This window comes from Chaetodon auriga, chromosome 11 (genome assembly GCF_051107435.1).
Source record: "Chaetodon auriga isolate fChaAug3 chromosome 11, fChaAug3.hap1, whole genome shotgun sequence".
NCBI classification, from domain to species: domain Eukaryota; kingdom Metazoa; phylum Chordata; class Actinopteri; order Chaetodontiformes; family Chaetodontidae; genus Chaetodon; species Chaetodon auriga.
This window is the reverse complement of record NC_135084.1, coordinates 25,773,602-25,794,081: the sequence shown is the minus strand read 5'-3', so window position 1 is coordinate 25,794,081 and position 20,480 is coordinate 25,773,602. Positions and strand designations below refer to the sequence as shown.

The window sequence follows — 20,480 nt, the reverse complement described above, 5'->3', positions numbered from 1 at the left end:
GTGTGCAGTCATGCATGGTCCCAAGGTCTGCAGCTCACTTTGGTTTAAACATGGCCTCGGAGAGCGTGTGTGTGTGTGTGTGTGTGTGTGTGTGTGTGTGTGTGTGTGTGTGTGTGTAGCAGTGCGCGATTGTCCCTTCATCAGCACAATCTGAACCCATTCTCTGCTTGCTGTGTCACAGAGTTTCACCTGCCACCAAAAGGTCAGGCCGGCCCATTGTGCCTATTAATTCTAATAATATCTCCACTGACGTCAGTCCAGAGCCTTTTCTCCTTTTCTCTGGGATTGTTTTCAACCAGTTTAGTCTTCCCACACACAGTTATGACACCTCCATTGGTTTCCACTCAAAGTCCGAAAACACGTTTTCCCTTGAGATGGTTCATCGTGGTTTCCAAGTCATGGCGCTGCAAAGCAGAACAACCCTTTTAGTCGAGCACGAGAGGAGCCGTGAGTCAGCAGCCATGTCAGCACTGATGACTGTTATTGTTCTGCTGTTATGTCTTTCTTCTATTAGTCTGCTGTGAGACTGGAACTGACAGCCTCACGTCTTCTCTTTCATGCCTTCGTTAAAGGACTACGGCCATCATATAACACTTCACATTCAAAAGCACAAACTATATAAATACTATTGAGGGTTTTGTTACAGTCACTGCTTAACATTATTCATAGAGCTCACAGCTCTTCAGAGGTATTACTGTCTGTTCATAGTGCTCTTGTTGTACTTTGTCTCATTTTTTGGGTCCTTATGATCATTGTTTCACAGCAGACTGAAGTACAAAGCTACAGGTTATTGAGGTTACTGCATTCTTGCTAATGACATATACACCTTTAAATTCATGTTTACACAAAATACACAACTCAATGTGACCACTGTTGTTCCTAAATATTGTTTTTTCTTGTCAGTCTGCCCTTAAATTTATGATTAAAGGTCCAGACAACTTCATTTAAGACACATTTAAACAAACTCCCACAGTGTCCCACAGCTGCCACCTAAAATCAAGTTTAGACATGAAATTTGGACATTTCTGAGAGTCTGAAGCTGTGTTTAAAGATATTTAAGGAATGTCTGTCCACAGACACAACAAGTGAGGAAGGACTCAATGATCTGAGCAGGTTAAGGTAGAAACTGATGCAAAAGTCTGCTAGAATGGTGCGTTTAAGTGCAATCTTGAATACAGGAAATTAGGCCTTCCTTATTGGAAATGATCTTACATTAAAAAGGGATGCTGCACGATCAGATAGAATTATTTAAGATGAAAGAATTAGAGGTTGAAATGTCAGGCTTTCATTTCCAGCTGTGCTACTGGTCAGCAGGTGCAGCTTTTCCTCCTGTTTTGGATGATGAAGCTTCATGGAAAGCCCCTCCACCCTGTTTCAGGGGTTGACCACCGTAAAATAAATTCTCAAGACAGATTTTCCCTCGAGATGTCTGGGTTTCTCGTAATATAGCTATTCAGTAGTTTCAGACAGAGGCCTATGGGATTAGCTCTCTGCTTCCTAGAGGCTAGCAGGTGGACACGGTGGCAGATCTTCCCCATCCCTCTGGCCCCCTCCTGCAGCCGGAGAGCCGGGAGGCTGCTATGCACTCACCGCAGGCGTAGACGCAGGCGTCGCGGATAGCTTTGTGCTTGTGGCCGGACGCGTCTTTCTGCAGCTTTCGCAGGATTTCCTCCATGCTGGATCCAAACAACCCACGAATTTTGAATGTCAGACAACACAGACGGTTTGTGTACGTGGGGGTTTGCGTGCGGCGTTTTAAGGGTGCACTGACAGCGGCAGCATCCCTGAACCCCCCAGATGAAGGCGATGATTCATTCCCAACGTCCAGCCAATGATGTCAGGCCAGCCGTCAATCCTCTGACGGTGGAAGGAGGAAGCGTCTGAGCTTTTCTGCACAAATCCGCCGCTACGGCTTCCAGAAAGAACAGCGACGATCATAAGACATCTGACAAACACGCATCATAACCTGTCCCCCATTCAGCGGTGCACAAACTCAAAGAATAAACGCTCTGCCCTCATCTTCGTCATTTATTCCTCAGTGTTCGCGTGTTTTGAAATCCGTTCCAGCTGATACTTGTGTTCCTCAACCGATCCAGATCCGGTTTCTCATATCCCGCAAAATAAGCTGCTTCCACGCCAGGAGAACACTGCAACGCCTTCCGCCAAAAGGTGGATTTCTCTCCAATCTGGCAACACAGTATTTACGCCGCTTCACCGTGGGGAAGCTTGAAACTGTGGCTCGGGACAGTGGAGGTACTGGACGGGATTTCCTGCTTCTGAGAGGGGACAGGTGGAGGAAGCTAACACGGAGCTGCCTTCAGAATAAAAGACGTGTTCACACCGAGCGAGAAAATAAAGTAAACTTCTGTTTAGTCTTTTCTGTAACAAAATTTCCTTGACATTGTTTTTACTTGTTCTGCATTTTAAAGTGTAGTTGTCTCTGCTGTCTGGCACAAATTCGGAAATGTTTGTTAGCATGCTAGCATGCTAACATCCCTGATTAAAGTCCTATTTAACAATAGCATGTTCGATGCTATATCAGTAACATTACCATTATGACGATATAAATCAATAAATGTTAATTAATTTATTTATACTGACCTGAACATCAGGGTCACGTGAGGGGGCAATGAAGACGAGCACAACAACATAAAAAAGTTGGCTAATGTTAGCATGATGATAAAGGCTAAGTTAGGTAACGTTACTGTAGCCTGAGAGTACGTTAGCGTATTGAGGCCAAACAATTACTGAGCGTGTGTTTAGCATTTTAATATGCTAATTTCTAGCATGTAACATTTAGGATTTTAGTGCAACATTTCCACATTCGGCAAAAGTTATTTTAACAATAATCGCAACACTAGAAAACCCGAAGAAGAAGAAGGTGTAAGGTTGCTAAGCAGGCTTGTTTCATCATTCTTCTTCTTCTACTACTCTGTTTATTACAGCCATACATAACGTAGCTTATACCGTAAACTCTGCCGAAACTACACTTTGCGTAACCTAGTTTATTTGCCCCGAACCAATTTATGGAAACGCGCTTAATTTGTGTTTTTCTTTGTTTTCTCTTTTTTGCAACACTTCAAAATATCTCTTAAAATTTGCAAGACAATGGATGGACACACGGCTGCTGACAGGAAGTTCGTATTCTGTCGCTGACTGAGGTGTTTGGAGCGTCTTGACTGACTGCAGCGGTAGATGAAAGGAGGTGATCTTTAAATTCAGTAGGATTCAACAACCACCTCGTCAACATGGACTGTATTATATTATATAATCAACAGTTCATAACAAAAACAAAGTATCTTCAAAGGACCTTCAGTTTAATGTCCTTAGTAAACAATGTGTAGCTGTGCATGAGGGATGGAGATGATTGACACTCAGTCATTTATGTATTCATTTATTCATATATTCATTGGCTTGACCCGCCTACTCCTATCAGGATCATGGAATGGGCCAATAAAGGATAAGGCCACAAAAGGAAGGTGAGATAATGAAATGAAAGCAAGATGACAGATGGCAGGTGAACAACAGTATTCAAAGGTCATTATATGAAATCCCAGCAGGTGGATTAAACAGCACGAGAGGCTCCAACAATGAACTGCAAAGAGATGAGAGTGATGAGGCTGATTCTCACTCAGACAGTCGTCCAGCCATGACTTTAATTAGAGGATTAATGAGATCCTAAAAGACAACAAAGGAAGAGGAGGCTTTGCTTCTAAAGTTTTGAAGGGCTAAACTCCACATAAATATCTAAGATTTAAACTTTCCACAGTATAAAATGGACATAACACAGCGTGTGGAGGCCATTAATGCTCCGTCTGCTCTCTGTAGGCGTCGTGAATATTTCCTAATGTGTTTTTTATGGCGGCCTATATTTGATGATCTGTTTGACACGTGCTGCTTGTGTGTCTCCTACTTTACTCTTGTAAACTTTGTCTATGAGTCTTATTTTTCTCACAATAGGATGAAAGTTTTAGCTATATTTCATGGCCAAAGGTATTTGTGGACACCTGTACATTACATCCACATCTGAACATGTCATCCCAAAACTAAAGACTACAGCCACCCCCACAGAAAGACCACTAAGTGTTTGATCATCCCATGGCTGAAAAACTTCTATATTTTCTGCTTATTATGAACTAACTGTTTGAGCAAATATGGTCAGAGATTGTCAGCAACTTTAAAATAAGTTGCTGACATTATCAAAAATGCTAACATCGGGGGAGCACTCAGTCAGGACCAAAGTTGCCACTTAGCTGGTTGACCTGCCTCTAATACACCAATTAATCATGTAGCTTTAAATAATTAGATTTTTCTTGTCATGGTGTTGTTGAAATGTAGCTGATGTGAGCAGTTTTTGATGCTTTGATAGCAAATTGGTGTAGATGCATTAAAAAAAAGCTTACTTATTCCCAGAGCTACGTGCACAGGGGTTCCAGTATGGTGGCAAGAGACGGCTGGAGTCAGTCTGCAGCCTTTGGTGCTTTACATTGTCTGACTGCAGTGCTGCTTCAGGTTATAACAGGCCTTTGAAGGGAGACGTCCTTTCAAGCAGTCTGACCCGTTTAACGTCGGAGACTCGTTTGTGCAGTAGGCTATTTTCTGCAGCCCTCTGGACCCTGATTAAATGTGACTTTGTGGAGTAAAAGCAACAATGTCACCTGCTAAAATCTCTGTTTCATCCATATTTTTTGATTTTCTTTTTGTAAGACAGAGTTTCACAAACGTTTTCATGTCACACCCTCTCACACACCTGCACTGTAAGGCAGTGACCTTCATCAGATGCTACACTCACTCTGTTGAGTGATTATTATTTAAGAACATAAGACTCTCCGAGGCGTCCCAATATAAAGCTGAGGGGTGGCAAGACGAATAAAGACATAAGAAAAAAACACGTGTTATACAAACTTTTGCTTATTATCTCCACCAGACGTAAGCCTGGATATGTCTGGTTGTAGATACCATTGCACCCACTGACCTAATATTTTATGTGCACTTTCACATTTCAGGTTCTTTTGCTGCCATTTTCGATTTGACATTGATATTTTACTCCCCTGGTTTTTCGGAACCTGCAGACTGTCTCCTCTTCATTCCACTGCGCTCATGTATACACACAGCCTGTTTTATTTATCATTTTTTTAGCCCAGTTTTATCTCCATCAAACAAGAAAATCCACTGTGGCTGAACTTCCATCAGCTGTGATGAAGGGTCACAAGGTTGCTTCATTTTGAGGGTGCACAAGCTGACAAACAACTTCCAGTGGATCAATTTGAAGTTAAAAGCAGTCACGCTGTTTGGAGGGCCCCAGGTAACCCACTGGTGATCTTTCGGGACCCCAGACCCCATTCTGGGACCTACAGCATTTAGTGATTTTTAAAACTCAGTTCTGTGGGTGAATGTTGACATTGGTAGGTAAGAGAAATACATGACACTGCACTGTCTTTCCCTCCAGTTTAAAAAGTAAACTTGAATAAATACATGAACATCTTACTGAGAAAAAGAGGGAGCTCCAGCACGAGCAACAACAGGCAGGGGAGGCTTATGGCCGCTTGGAGGCGCTACTATGCAAGGCTATTGACAGCATTAGTATCATGTCCACGTATTGGGTGATCATACAATTGGGCCCAAATTAGAAAATGATGAAAAGGCTTCGGGAGCAGTTTGGGCTCCTGCTCTCACGTCCAGCAACATAAATCTCATACGTTTTAGAAGTGAGATGAAGGCAGATTGTATATCTTCTCCTTATACTCATAATTTAACTCCTCCGCTCGAGTTGTGAATAGCAAAATAACTTGAAGAGGGAATTGGGGGAAATTTACACTTCAGCTTCCTCACGTCGGTCACATGACGACAGACCGATCTTTAAAATGAAACCTGTCTCCATGAAAAAAAAAAAAAAATCACTTCACTATGACGTGTACTGTCCTTAAAAGTGAGATGATCAAAGATAACCCCTGAATCAAATCAGAACGAGAGCCCAGCAGAGTCTGTGCTGCTGTCAGCCTAAACTGTTACAGAACGTCCCCCAGTTTTTCTTGGATGGATTATTTGAATAATAGTAGCAATTTTCTTAAATACCCGACGACGGCCCGCTTTTTGACACCATTCACATTCTGCGTATCCCCCCCCCCCCTCTCTCTCTCTCCTGTGTGTGCGTGCGCGCGCGTGGAGATAGACGCTTAATGACAGGCGATACCAAAACACGTTTGAAATCGACGTAGCATTTCTTCATTCTGCGCAATTACGCACGGTCATCCATGGACACAGCTTGTCCTTGCCAAGACATTTTCAGTCGAATGAACCCCAAAAACGGCTCAGGAGATTTTGTTTTCTGCGAATCATTTGTTTAAATGTTTAGATCGTAGGTATTCGGCAGCCTATAGGCTGTCCAGCATGTCTTTTGACGTCACGCGTCAACTTTTGTGATATGCGCGTACTGCGGTTTTTAAGTTTCGGTCTCTGCACAACAGGCTGAGAAGTGGGATGGTTGGATGGAGTGGCTACAGACAACAGGAAATAAAATCGAATTTTATAGGTCAGGTATTTTGGGAATACGCCTGAGGCGCGCCACGTGCGTAATGACGAGTATGCCCCTAAATAGAAGAATTTAGGCGTCGAGGCTTTATGAAGGCAAAGCGAGTATGCCAGAGTAGTTTACCCTGAGGGGGCAGTGGAAAGGAATTACTCATTTCTCACACCAACACCGGCACATCAGTGTGCGTCTATGTCATCACCGGTCGGGTCTCCAAGTCCATGGATAAAAAGGAACAGAAGACAACAGAATGGTTGTTGTTGGAACGAGTAACGGAACCTTCGGTGGTGCAAACATGAGGTCGTCGTTTATGATAGAGGACAGGGTCGGTGGTGAAGATCCCGGGGGCTCCACCAACATGATGATCTCGGAGGCTCTTGCGCCCCGGCTGTTGATGATTGCGCAGGGCGCCGCAGAGGCTGCAGCAGCGGCAGCAGCGACTTCTCCGTCCACCTCCAGTCAGCCGCAGGTCATGGAGACGAACGGGACCCGGTGCGGCGAGCAGATCCTGAGCTACGGCCGGGTGGAGAAGGTCCTGATCGGCGGGGTCCTCACCATGCTCACGCTCTCCACCATCTGCGGGAACTTACTGGTGGTCATCTCCGTGTGCTTCGTCAAGAAGCTGCGCCAGCCGTCCAACTATCTGATCGTTTCTCTGGCCATGGCGGACCTGTCAGTGGCTCTGGCTGTGATGCCGTTCGTCAGTATCACAGACCTGATTGGAGGTCGGTGGATATTCGGACAGTTCTTCTGTAACGTTTTTATCGCCATGGATGTGATGTGCTGCACAGCGTCCATCATGAGTCTGTGCGTAATCAGCATTGACAGGTGAGATGAACTTGTTTTATGCCTTTACCAAAGTGAAGATGTCTTGCATCGGAAAAGCCGTGAAACAATATGTCCAATATATCATATGAAGCTATCTGAGAATTATAGAGACAAAGCAGAAAAGACAGCAGGGCAGATGTGAAACGCTGAAATATTAGCACCCTTATTTTTATTAAATTGATTGATGAAACTTTTACGCATGCAGAAACAAGATTTTTCACGTATCGATTTGGTCAGAAATACACATTCTGGCAATAGTAGCACTTTCTTCCCCACTCACTCTATTCTTATAAAATCCCATTACGCAGTCTGTTTGGGTATTTTAGCTCATTCCTCCGCCACACTGAAACATTGGATTTGTGTTATGGGGGCTCGAGCGCGGAGGCTCATTGTGGCTCAGGGTCTCCCTCAAGGACAAATTTGGTGAGACAGAGTGGCTGATGTGGGGATCAAACGTGTGACTTTTCGTCTTGGTTCTTTGTCCACTGTTCACCGTCTAACTAACCACGACGCTGAAAAAGGTCAGTGAGAGCTGAAAGCGTTCAGAAGTGATGTGATATAAATGACTCTTAAACTAACCCAAATTTAAAATAAAAAAAAAGAAAAAAAAAAGCTGTAATAATTGATTTCTCCTTTTTGTTACAATCTGATTTCATTAACTTAATCAGTTTGATAAAATCATGAAATAATTTCCTGAACACGCACACCTGCATGTGCTGCAGACTCTTAAATCCAGCATGTAAATATTGTTTTAGACAATATTTTTCTTGTGACTTTGAGTGTTGAACAGTTTAAACATAAATCAGTTAATAAGTGTGTCCTCTGACCACATTTCCATGCACTGTTGACCAGAGCTGTATTTAAAACTGATCACATATGGTCCTTCTCAGCATCTTGGAGCTTCTCTTTCATTAAATTACCCAATTTCCCACCTGGGAGCTGCATATGGCAACCACAAAGCGTTAAGCACCTTGCTCAAGGGCACCTTGTTCAGGGTGGGGGAGCATCACTTACTCAGGATAAGACAAGGCCACACTAGAAGGAAAAAAAAAAGGATGTAAGAGAATTAAGGTGAATTTGTTTAAGAAATCTTTCAATCTATTTTTCTCTGTAGGTATTTGGGTATCACAAAACCCCTGACTTATCCTGTCCGGCAAAACGGCTGCTGCATGGCCAAGATGATCCTTTCCGTGTGGCTCCTCTCAGCCTCCATCACCCTCCCCCCTCTTTTCGGCTGGGCGCAGAACGTCAACGACGGCAGAGTCTGCCTCATCAGTCAGGACTTCGGCTACACTGTGTACTCCACAGCTGTGGCGTTCTACATCCCCATGTCAGTGATGCTGATCATGTACTACAGGATCTACCGGGCAGCCAAACTCAGCGCTGCCAAGCACACCATCACCGGCTTCCCCAGGGAAGGGGAGCACGGTGCAGGGGTGGCTCCCCGAGGGGGAGGAGGGCATGAGGCTCACCAGCCAGCAGTATCAGGAGAAACAGGAAGTATTGAAGGGACAGAGGCTGAGCTGGAGGAAGAACCTGAGGAAGAGGAGGAGAGCTTGGACTGTGTGGCAGCTGCGCTGAAGCTCCAGCGTGAGGTGGAGGAAGAGTGCAGCACGCGTGTCTCTCGCCTCCTCAAGACCGGTGAACACCACCAGCGCCGGAAGAGGAAAAACCAGTCCATCTTCAAACGAGAGCAGAAGGCGGCGGCCACTCTGGGCATCGTGGTCGGCGCCTTCACCTTCTGCTGGCTGCCGTTCTTCTTGGTGTCCACCGCCAGGCCGTTTGTCTGCGGCGTGGAGTGCAGCTGCGTGCCACTCTGGCTGGAGAGAACTCTGTTGTGGCTCGGGTACGCCAACTCCCTCATTAATCCTTTCATTTATGCTTTTTTCAACCGCGATCTGAGGACCACCTACAGTAATCTCTTGCGGTGTCGCTACAGGAACATCAATCGGAAGCTGTCGGCGGCCGGCATGCACGAGGCTCTGAAACTGGTGGAGAAGCCAGATACTGATGTGTAAACCTGGAGGTCATCAGCGATGCTGCAGAGACCAACAGGGACAATCGCCAGGGAAAACGCTCAGTAGGGCTAAAGCTGTGGCACAAGGCCACCACGCAGCCAGACTTTGTACGATGGTTACTGAAGGGAGATGAAGCAGGATGCTGTGATTAAATGGATGCACATGAAGGTGCACAGAAGAGGACTGAGAAAAAATTGAGCGAAAGGTCTGAACAATGGCTGCCAGTGCAGCGTGCTCACAGCTGCTGAACGTACATTACCCCCATGGGGATGTCCAACGATTGCAAAGGTGGTCACTACCTGAACACATTCAAACCTGGCTGCTGCCCTGCTGAACAGTCTTTTGCACATTATACTGTTAGAGAAGCTCGTGGAGCTGCACACTGGCTCTGCACTGGGCCACCACCATGCATGGAAGTTCTCAGTTGCCGGTGTCCTGTTTTTTCAGTTTGAGCCAAGGAAAGCTTGTCCTCACTAACAAACATGGTCAAGTTTTTGGCGCTCAGTTGGCCCATGAAGCTAGAACACCAAATATCTCTGGTTATCTCGGCGACACTGTTTCCCACTGCTTCTAAAAGTTGAATTTGCGGACACGTTTTGATCAAAACTCAACTGACATGTAAAATTTGTACACAAGTGAATAGCCACGCTGTTCTGGGACAAACCTTATTTTAGAGGTCAAAGTCGCTCCTTGTGAAGACCTGCTGTACCGGATATGACTTTCTATCTTTTTACCATTAAGTGTTGAATGTGCCAAAACCCACTCATGACCACTACTTTGCTGAAAAACTATTTATGGATCAATTTATTTTAAAATCAGGCTGCTAATTTACGAACAATCATTTTTAGGAAATGACGCTGTGAGGAACCAGTAGGTGATGGGATGGACGCCAACATGTTAGAGAGAAGAAGAACACCTGGGATGTTTTTCGACGTGTCTGTGCCTTTTCTTCAGTTGTTAAAAGTTTGGCTGCACATCAGAGTCTCTTTTCAAACTATGCACCTCATGTTTTAGATTTGACACAGTGTGCGACGGTCCCCCGGGCGCTCCGCGTTAATTATGGCTCAGTCACACAATAGCTTGTGAAAAAGGCATTTTCAGGCAAAAGCTAACGTAGGAGTGGATCACGATTAAAACTCTCGGCTTTCACACTGGCCTACTTTTCTCTTCTACATTCACAGTGACACTCGCTCAGTCTTTGAGGTCTTATCAATTCAACAATTGAGTGTTTTTCCAGGAAATTTGAGAAAATAACCAACAGCCCAAACCTCAAAGATAATCGATTTACATTGATAGAAAACAGACAGAAGCAGCAAATCCTTGCATTTGAGAAGCTGGTACCTGCACAATTTTGGCATTTTTGCTTGATAAATAACTCAAAACCCCCTGAAAACACGATTTAAAATCTTACATATTTTTCTAGAACAAAGAAAAGTCTCAGTGATTTATTAAACATTAAACACTGAAGCTAATCTGTGTCATCAGGACGGTGTGGGCGTGTGTGATCGGATTTGATTGACAGCGGCCAGGTAACATATCGCACAACCGTCGTCCACTTTTGACTCCAATGTTGCTGATTGGTGCATAGCAATATGTGACATCATCTTTTTCCAGCAGAGCCCCGCTGGCTTCAAACGAGCGAGAAAATCCAGGACAAAACATGACGACAAGAAATGTTCCTGTGAAATAACCAAACTGTTCAAACCTGGCAGAACATTCAGTTCTCATGCGCAGCCCCGTCACACTTAATAGTAAGAAGCTCATTGAGAAAGTAGGTATTAAACAATTCATCAGTTATTGAACCTATTATTTCAGTATTATAGCCACCAACTTCAATTATGCACCCTGGAAGGTGTCAGACTTTTAGAAACGAGGAGTAACTCTTTTACCTGCTCATCTTCTGCTATTATTGAGTTCTATGTGACACTAATTGCACAGACACAGTAACTAATATAGCAGTCTCCTGGGCTGTTAATGTAGGTTGAGGCTCAGAATAGGAATCTGATCTGAGAGCAGATGATCGCAGGTATTTCATTGGGGTTTGCAAGCGCCTCCCACAGAGATTAGGAGACTCTCAGCTCAGAGGTTTATCGTTTTAAAGCACAGGTTCGGCTCTGAGTGAACCGCAGCAGTGATTTAATGCACATATTCTGTACATGCACATTAAAATTCCAATTATGTTAATGCATATCCTGTGTACAATAACAGGAATAAGCTCCTCCTGTGTGTGAGTGTAAGCACCCTGAACATGACAGCTGGGACATGCTTAGTCCTGTTTATGTCAACATTTTCAGCATGTTAATTCTTGTTTCTGCAGTCTTGATGTTGTGTTTTCAACACTTCAAGGGTATAGACTGGACTTTTTACTACTGGAATAGTCTGTGCTGCTGAAAATTTGTCCTCATTAGGTTGAATTTTTGCTGCAAAGTGAGCAGGAGCAACAGAGGGCAGTTAGTGTAAAAAGAAATCTCTTTTTACTGAGGAAGCGTGAGGTCTGTAATTGCCACCTTTATTGTACTTCTAATCTTTAATTAAAGCTGCTCTGTGAAAGATTATTTAATACGAAACTACACCCAACTTCTGAGCCTTAATCACAGAAAGAGACTGCAACAGAGGTGCTGTATATTCACCCACTGTGCCAAAAGAAAATGCTGGCATTGGCTCGGATCAGAAAAAGGCCCAAAGTTCATCCAGAGAAAACTCACGAACTCTTGTTTTCACCTTTTTTTCCATCTCACCTTCTATCGGGCTGGTAAACATGAGATGCAGGAAATGTGGGTACTAAACCTGTAGAAAGGTACCTGTTGTGGCCATCTGGAGTCATTACCTTGTGCATTTGTCTGAAGTAAGTCAGACTGAAATGGGTGAAGAAATCTTCTGCTGTCATAGTTCACGGTCCTGCACATTCATGCCTTCAGCCTTCTAAGTAAAGGAATTAGTTCACTTTTGGGGCTGTGAGCAGGAAAGATTGAGAACCACTGAACTGTACCCGGTCTGGTCTGGGCTCTGTGCCGTCATGGCGTAGCTCCATTTCCTGTCATAGAATGTACAGTATGGAGAGTGTGCGCCAGTGAATGTGATCAGGGGCAAATGTTTCCAGAAGAGCATCCAAAACAGAGTCCATCCAGAACCTCTGAGGAGCACAGCGTGATGCATTCAGTATGCATCCAGCATGAGGGAGAAGGGAGCTTATTGTTTACCTGCCACGATCCGCATCACTGGCGCTCTCTGTTTTCGATGGCGCCAGCTGAAGTGTGGATCGAACTGAAAGCTGACAAACAAGAAAAATAAGAAAAACACCCAGTTTGTCTGACACAGTATCTGAGAGAACATCTGTTTCCACACAGGCGGTTTCCAGATGATGTTGTTATTGGGACGACAAAGAACAGGGGAGAAGTGCTGGAGGGTAAATTAAAAGTAGAAACACACCTGCAACATTCAGGTTGTGGCCTCAGACAGGTGACCGAATGTGTCCTCGCACTGAAAAGAACGGAGTTAAAATCCTTTCCCCTTCTGAGTGAGCATCCCTGAAACACTCCACACAAACGTATCTGATCACACGAGTCACCTTCACCGAGCGACGGCCAGAGCTCGCTCTCTTTGAGGTTTCACTCTTCTTCACCTGTGACCTGATTATATTTCTGTTCGTATTATTCGTATTATTGATTAAGTGAACGATGGTGCCAGACTAGCTGCTAGTACTTTTAAGGTGCAACTTTATCACAGAAATCATGACGCCTTAATCTTTCATAATTTGCAGATTTTACTTTGTAGTGTGGTGGAGAATTCATTCCGACCACGGATTTTTATTGATTTTACAATCTATTGATGTTTATCTTTACAGTGACAAGACATAAAAACTCAAGATAGAGGTGCACAGCAGTGGTTCCCAAAATGGGGATCAGGCCCCTGCAAAGAGGGGTCCCTAGATAAATTCAAGAGGTCGCAAGATAATTAATAAGGTACACTATTTTTTTTATTTGTTATAAGCGTTGTTGTATAATTGTGAAGATCTCTAAAAAATAAGAAAATAAAACAAGTCTGAGAAGGAAAAAAATAACTGGTTGAACTGGTCACAACTGCTCTACGTACGCAAACTGTGATTTAAGAGTCAAAGGTCAGAAAGATCAGAAACAAGTGGTTCACTGTACAGTCTGGAAGATGTGGAGATCTGTGTTGATGGCAGCTAAAATGACACCAACCAAAGATCACCTGGAACAAAGATACGATGGCACAACGAGCAACGTGAAGGGTTTGGGTCGTCTCTGTCCGAGGAAACTGGCCTGAAAGGCTTAGAAAATGTCTGTTAACATCAAAAATGATGGTAATTTTAAAGGGCAATGGACAAAACAACATGACAAAAATCTTATCTCGGATCTTCATTATTTAAGATCTGGGTTGAAGAACTGGAGGCGACCGTCTGCCGATGATAGTTACCGTGCCAGAAATGTTTGAAATTTAGATTTGTGTGCCAACGGATGCTCAGCCTGTTGGGGATGTCCTAATCATAAGCTGCTTTTGACCAGAGAGGCCACAGTAAACTGGGCTGTAGTCCTGTTTCAGAGCATTTAATAACCTTTTTATAAAGCAGTTGTACCAAAGGGGATGTTCTTTTTACTGGGATTATACAGTACATACAACATTGATCCTACAGGACTTTGTACTGCCTGCAGCATCAAAGTGCACACAACACAGAGCAGTCCTCTGGGGGCAACTTTGCTTTTATATTCTAACAACCAACACGTGTATTGTGTACATATATTGTGATAAGACAGTAAAAGAAAAGAGAGGCGCCTCCATCGCTCTCCGGCGACCACACCAGTTGGGCTTAATGACCCATAAAGTTTGTCTTGCCATGCTTTATGGGTTTTATCTGCATGGATGCAATGCGTGTTTGACCAATCAAATTGCCAGATTCCTTGTATAATTACCAACACACAATTCCCGTGGACAAGACTGTAAAATATGTTGTAGCTGCTGGTGAAACCGTGTTGTTCCAGTTATGGAAAGTTTTACATTTTTAACTGAACTGCAGGTTTTCTAATAAGCTTTTAAAAGAAGGTTTTATGACCATATCGTAAAAATGAAAGGTTAAAAGAACAACAGGATTCATGGCAACAGATCTTATGTCTTAAGGTGAAGGTGTTCTACCATCAACACTGCAGTGAACAGCCAACAATCAATGGACGAGTGCAGCGATGGAAGTATTCCACCCTGTTTGAAATGTAAATAGATTTTACAGCATGTACAGTTTTATCAGGGCTGTGGATGACGAACCAATGTGGTGAGGTGACATCATTTGCTCAAATTAATCATTAAACACACTTAAAAAATGAGACAGGTTTGTTTCCTGTCAGTGTGAATACCTTCGTTCCTGTGAGCACTTCCTGCTCTGATCACCGCCTTTGAGCCCGTCGCCTAGAAATGACGTCTATATACAACTAATCAGCAAAGCAAATTCTTTCTGAAGGAAGCGTAACGCTAACAGAATGAGGAAATGTTAATTAACACACCTGGCAAGTTGCAAAATGTTGATACCATCACCAACCAACAACCATACAGCTGTTCGATGGTTGTGTTCAGGCACTTGGTTCGTGTTGGGGAAAGATCAGCTTCAATAAAGAAAAAGTCATCAGCAAAGTCGAGATCTTTAACCAAAGTGCTTTTGTTGCCTAAACCTGACCCCAGTCTGGACCTGAACTCTGGATTCTGGTGTCCCAGTCCTGCACTGTGCACCAAACATCCACCTGGACCGCCTCCCTGTGACTCCAGCACGGTGCAGAAATGTTGTCAGCATGATGAATTATGGATGCGAATTAGTTGTATATAAATGTAACCACGAGCAGACAGTTCATGAGCAAGCTGTCACGACAGACACAACATCCTTACGTATATTTGTACAGGAATGAATCACGACTTCATTTGTCATTCTCTGGCTGAGCTGCAAAAATCATATTTTGTAATAAAAACGATCCTAAACATCAACTCCTGCTCTTGTCTCGACCTCATGCAGAACCGTCACCTTAAATAAAGAAGACAAAACATTCAGTGACTTTTCATGGATCATTGGCTTTGTGACTTTGACAGAAAAAGTCAACATTACTGTTTTGATCGTAATGAAATAAAGTACTGCTTGGTGTAAAAATAACTCTTGAAAGTGGAGTATTTGTTTTTCCATCTCATCAACCTGCATCACTTCACTGCAGTAAGGACACAAGTGTTTAAGCTGTCAGCCTCTTAAAACACAAGCAAAGTGCCACAATTGAATTTCCACTATGCTGCAGCATTCGTTTGTGATACTTTAAAGATGATATTGATTTGGTGCGTCGCTCTAGGACAGTTCAGATGATAGAAGGCAGCGCAGTACAGAAGCTGTCACTGTAACTGAGAGGAGTGAGACGCGTATTCAACAGCTCTGACTGCTTTCTTTCATGCAGGCGGTGTGAGGCGAGCCTGCAACCAAGACAAACCCTTCAAAACACATGCACACATTCGCATTATCCAGCAGCAAAATGGAGAGTACGGGGAAAAGGGCTGAACAGCTGACTGTGTAGACGGAGATATGAGATATGCTCGACAAAGACACACAGATGGTTTGCTGTTTAAATTTTGCAGATTGGACTTTTAGTTACACAAACATTAATGTGAAGCGGAGCAGCAATCTAGGCAGAAATAATAAAACCACAGAAAAAAACCTAACAAATAATGAAATGAAGGTTTTCTGAGTGGAGGCAAAGAAACTGTTTCGCACATTTCTGACACGGGAAGAAGTCAGTGGGGCTAAACGGCTCTAACTGTTAATGCCCATCTATCTAAAGCTAAACAAACACAGACTCAGCCTGGAGGTCGTTTCAAACACCTCGTCAGTGTGGATGAGAATAATTAAAAACTACACGGCGATAACTTCTGTTCAATAAAGCATCCATTGTGCTGGAACATTACTTACTTACTAGCTTCTTAATGGCTGCTTTGATTGTGTAACATTAAGCTGAACATTAACGGTGCCAATTAGCACCATCGAGCTCATCAATGACCAAGTACTACTACGACTACGCAGTATATAATCTGCTCCAGTGAAACGTTCACTGTTCATGAAGCCATTAAAGTGCAACCTTTCACTATTGTGTCACATAAATGCAACATACAGACAGAAGGAGTAGACATGTAGTATAATTACTTCACTTTTCAGAACTGGACACTTATCTTTCTGCTGACTTGTGGAGTCTCAAGGAGACGGTCGATATTGTGCATGGAGGGGTCTCTCAACCAGAACACAAATATTTACCTTAATAAATATAATCTTAATAATCGTTTTGGGTCGTTTTGTGCACGTTTGCACTGTGCTGAACACCTTCAGCGACAGAACGTGCTGCAAATGGCAATGAAAAATCAAGCTCCCTCAAGAGTTAGCAATGCTAAGACAAACAATAGTCAGCAATAGAGTGGTTAGCAAGCTAGTTCACCCACTTCCTCCCTCTCTGTCTTGACCTTCCCTGGAAGGTATGGAACCTAGAGGGGGTAAAGGGGATTTGGCGCCACGGCCAGGTGACCGAATGAAACGCACCACTACCGTGAATAAAAATGATGATGACAGTGATTATTAGCTGTCAGCTGGTGGGCCACATCTGTCCTGCTTCTGTTAGTGAATTCAGAAAATGTTCACATCTAACGTTACGGACCAGTAGAAGAGGTCTGGTCCATCCAGAGCGCGACCGTTGATTGAACCAAAAAATCTACATTTCATAGTTGACCAGTTCTGTAGAATCAGAATCACCTCCTAAATCAGAATACATGGGACACAATAACTGGTGGAAACTTAGCTGTAAGATTGTCTGAGCCTTGTCTGCCCTCAAAGCTTCTGATCTGAACTCAGATCTGAAACCGGATTCTGCTTTTACATTTATTTATTTATGTCCTGCTGAATCACATTTATCAGTGGTAAACTAGTAAATTTACAGACCTGTTATGCAACAGCACCTGGTGCAGCGTGAGAGCACAACAGTCTATTCTGGGACATATGAGGAAATTCTTTCTGTGTTACTGAAATAGCAGGCGGCCATTGTTCTTTTCAGTGTGAGGGTTATGATCAATACACGCTTTGCAAATACATCAATATTATTCATTTGCATTTCAAGCTAAAACAGACTGCAGCCTGACAGGAAAATCGTTTTCCAGTCAGTGCAGACGTTTTTCAACACATGAAGCAGCGATGGTGGTATTACACAGTTTGTTTTAATCTGCTCTTTAAAAACACTACAGATGTGGAAAAACCTATAAAAACACCACAAAACATCAAATATGAGATATTCACTGCAGTCAGCATGCATACGTTTAGAGCTTACGCTGTGCTACGAATGGGTTGAGTTAAGGAGGTATAATGACCTTTTAGGAAAAGATACTGTGCATAAATATTGTAGTAAGTGTAGTAATATTGAAGTATTATAACATGAAAGTACAAAAGCCGTGAGGAATTACGCTTTTTTCCCCCCATAAGTGTCAGACGAATGAAACTCTTTGTGAGATAAAATGAAGCCAGGACAACAAAAACAACATTAATCTGTGAACTTTCTTCAAGTCGCTCCCAGAAACACAGACGACTGAGGCTCCAGTGATTCCGTCAAAGATTAGACCTGCTTGTTGATGATAACGACACATTTCCCTGTGACGGCAGCGATGTGGATGGATCCCAGACACAGCTCTGAAAAGTCAGATGAGTCACCTCTTTGATGTATAAATGCGCAAAAAAATAATTAAATCTGTGTTCTTATTAAATCAAATGAGATTAATGAGATTCAAAATGTGAGTGTAATTTTGGAGAAAGGGCGCCAAAGTATATTAGTGAAAACACAGAAAGAGGCAAAAAATAAAGAGACAGCCTGGAAGAAAGGAGGGTGATTCACTGCCCTGCATTCAAGTCATTATATTTCACATTTTTTACATTTAGCTTCTGTTCTCATCCCGAGCAGAGCTCACAGCGTCATGTCCAAAGACCGGGACGTGCTTTCCCCTCAAACCACTGACTGCAGGCAGATCTGCTGGAAAACCTTTACGAGGACCGACGCTGCTTTTCATCCCTAAACCAGCTGATAATAATCTGAAATTAAAAAAAATGTGATGAGTGAAATGTCACACAGCACACAAAGAACTTTCTGTCTGTGTGTAATAATACCAAGCAAGGAAATACGGCACATTAAGAAAATAATCATTAAAATTACTTCATCGTCAGACTACTAAATTAGAAATACTTGTAATAGTACTATAGTGTACTTATGAAAAGTATACTTATTTTCAAGCCCTTTGTAATACACTGTTAACATGCTTGATTAAAGTGTACTTTAGTTTCACTTCATTTGAAGTATATTTAAGTAATATTTCAACACATTGGCGATGTAATACAATTGTACTACAAGTGTGTATTGAATGCTCATGATCCTGATTTTCACTGGTGGATTTAGCAACTATTTACACTTAACTCAAGTATTACTCAAGCGGGACTCCAGGACTACTTGAGTACACTTAAGGGAGACAAAAAGAGCACGAAGTGTACTTAATACATTCTGCATAAAGCATAACTGAAGCATAATATTTGTGTTTTCCTGATGGCTCAGATTCAGACTGTAAACTTCAGTCTTTGGGTTCTTTGATTGAACTCCTGAGAAATCTGAAAAATACAGCAAGTCGTGATATTTTAGATAAAAGTGCACCTCTAGCTTCGTGTCAGGAGTTTGGGGAAAGCTTTTTCAACATGACAATACTCAGCTGAAGCTGCCACAAAGAAAACATCTTCCCAGTTTAGTGTGGGAGAACTTCACTGGCCTGCACGGCTGCCTGACCTCGACCCCGTCCAACACCTTTGGGACGAGCTGGAGACAGCGTCAGTCAGGACGTCAGCGGTGCCGCGAATGTTCTTGTGGCCGAATGGGAGCAAATCCAGCATCAGGAGGAAAGCCTGAAACCAGAAGAGCAGAGACCACGTTAATGACAACGGCTCTGGAGAGACGTGCTGAACGAACGTGTACGGGAGTGATGTCTAGTGTCTTCATGTTTAGTTTCTCTCCTTTTTGAAGTATATTCTGTGTTTCCATCACTTCACTTACATGAACTTCCTGATACTCACCTTAACCTTCACCCAAGACTTCACCCTAAAATTCAGTCATTCATGTTATGGCGACTTGTGTTTCGTCCCCATAGGGAAGGTGAGTCCTCACAATGTAAACAGATTTATGTCCCTATAACATGAGTAATACACATCCAAGCACGCACGCACACACACACACACACACACACACACACACACACACACACACAGGGAGCTGCAGGACCACAACACCAGAAACAAAGAAGAAAAGGTCCTTTTTGGCTCATGGCCGCCGGTGGAGCCGCTGCTGCAGAGTTCAAACCAGCGACCCCGCCGCAGCACGCTGGGCGTCCTTTCACACCACCTGGTGTGTTGCTCAAGGATGTTTGGTCATGGCAGGACGGCGCTGTCCACCAGAGCAGCGGGAAACGTAACTGATGGAAATAACATACAGCACTATAACGGCGCTCAGCGCACAGCTGAGCTTTGTGTGTGACTGTGTCAGAGAGCTGCATCGATTTCGTGTTTTTATTGATCAAATCGCACTTATGATTGATGTGACGCACTTTGTTGTTTCGCTCATTTGCTTTGCTGCCCAGGGCGCCGTTTACGCGAGCGGCCGCTATTGATTCAGCCTTCACTCTCAGAAATATCACAAAGAGTGAATACTGCTTCAAAACTCAGTGGACAGCAGGGGAGAAGCTGAGACTCCCGGAGAACTTCACACCTACTGTACCACACTTTCACACAAAAGAAGAAGAAGAAGAAGAAGAAGAAGAAGAAGAAGAAGAAGAAGAAGAAGAAGATTTTTTTGATTTTGTTGTTTTTTGCACTTAATTGGCAAAGTCTGGCTTTGAGAGCTGCAATGTGAGAAGTTTGTTTTCCCCCAGAGTCAAAAAGTGAGTAGTGCTGCACGCCTGGTGAGAGAGAGAGGAGGAGGAGGAGTGAGAAAGAGCGAAGGAGGCAGAGACAGAGAGACGGAGATGAAGAAGCGAAAGAGGATGAATAAAGAGTGGGAGGTAGAGAA

The 20,480-nt window shown here is 43.4% G+C and overlaps 2 protein-coding genes and 1 long non-coding RNA gene across 3 annotated transcripts in view; 1 reads left to right on the top strand and 2 right to left on the bottom strand.

Moving 5' to 3' along the window:
• The window catches only part of arfgef3 (ARFGEF family member 3), a 43,130-nt gene extending 41,034 nt beyond the window's left edge, over positions 1 to 2,096 (bottom strand). The window contains exon 1 of the mRNA XM_076742409.1: positions 1,591 to 2,096. Within this exon, the coding sequence (XP_076598524.1) occupies positions 1,591 to 1,675 (85 nt within the window). The 5' untranslated portion in view covers positions 1,676 to 2,096. The remainder of the gene's footprint in view (positions 1 to 1,590) is intronic.
• A 4,191-nt stretch (positions 2,097 to 6,287) lies between these two features.
• Positions 6,288 to 15,523, top strand: LOC143328129 (5-hydroxytryptamine receptor 7-like). The gene is made up of 2 exons (XM_076743079.1): positions 6,288 to 7,357; positions 8,472 to 15,523. The coding sequence occupies exons 1-2, from the start codon at positions 6,780 to 6,782 to the stop codon at positions 9,373 to 9,375; spliced, it is 1,482 nt and encodes a 493-aa protein (XP_076599194.1). The 5' UTR covers positions 6,288 to 6,779; the 3' UTR covers positions 9,376 to 15,523.
• LOC143328130 (uncharacterized) overlaps positions 13,361 to 20,480 on the bottom strand; it is a 55,250-nt gene continuing 48,130 nt past the window's right edge. The window contains exon 3 of the long non-coding RNA XR_013077789.1: positions 13,361 to 19,324. This is a non-coding gene — a long non-coding RNA (uncharacterized LOC143328130). The remainder of the gene's footprint in view (positions 19,325 to 20,480) is intronic.

Coding starts and splice junctions, on each gene's coding strand:
- LOC143328129 (XM_076743079.1), top strand. CDS start 6,780: ATGGTTGTTGTTGGAACGAGTAACGGAACCTTCGGTGGTGCAAACATG. Junction 7,358..8,471: donor TGCGTAATCAGCATTGACAG/GTGAGATGAACT, acceptor TTTTCTCTGTAG/GTATTTGGGTATCACAAAAC.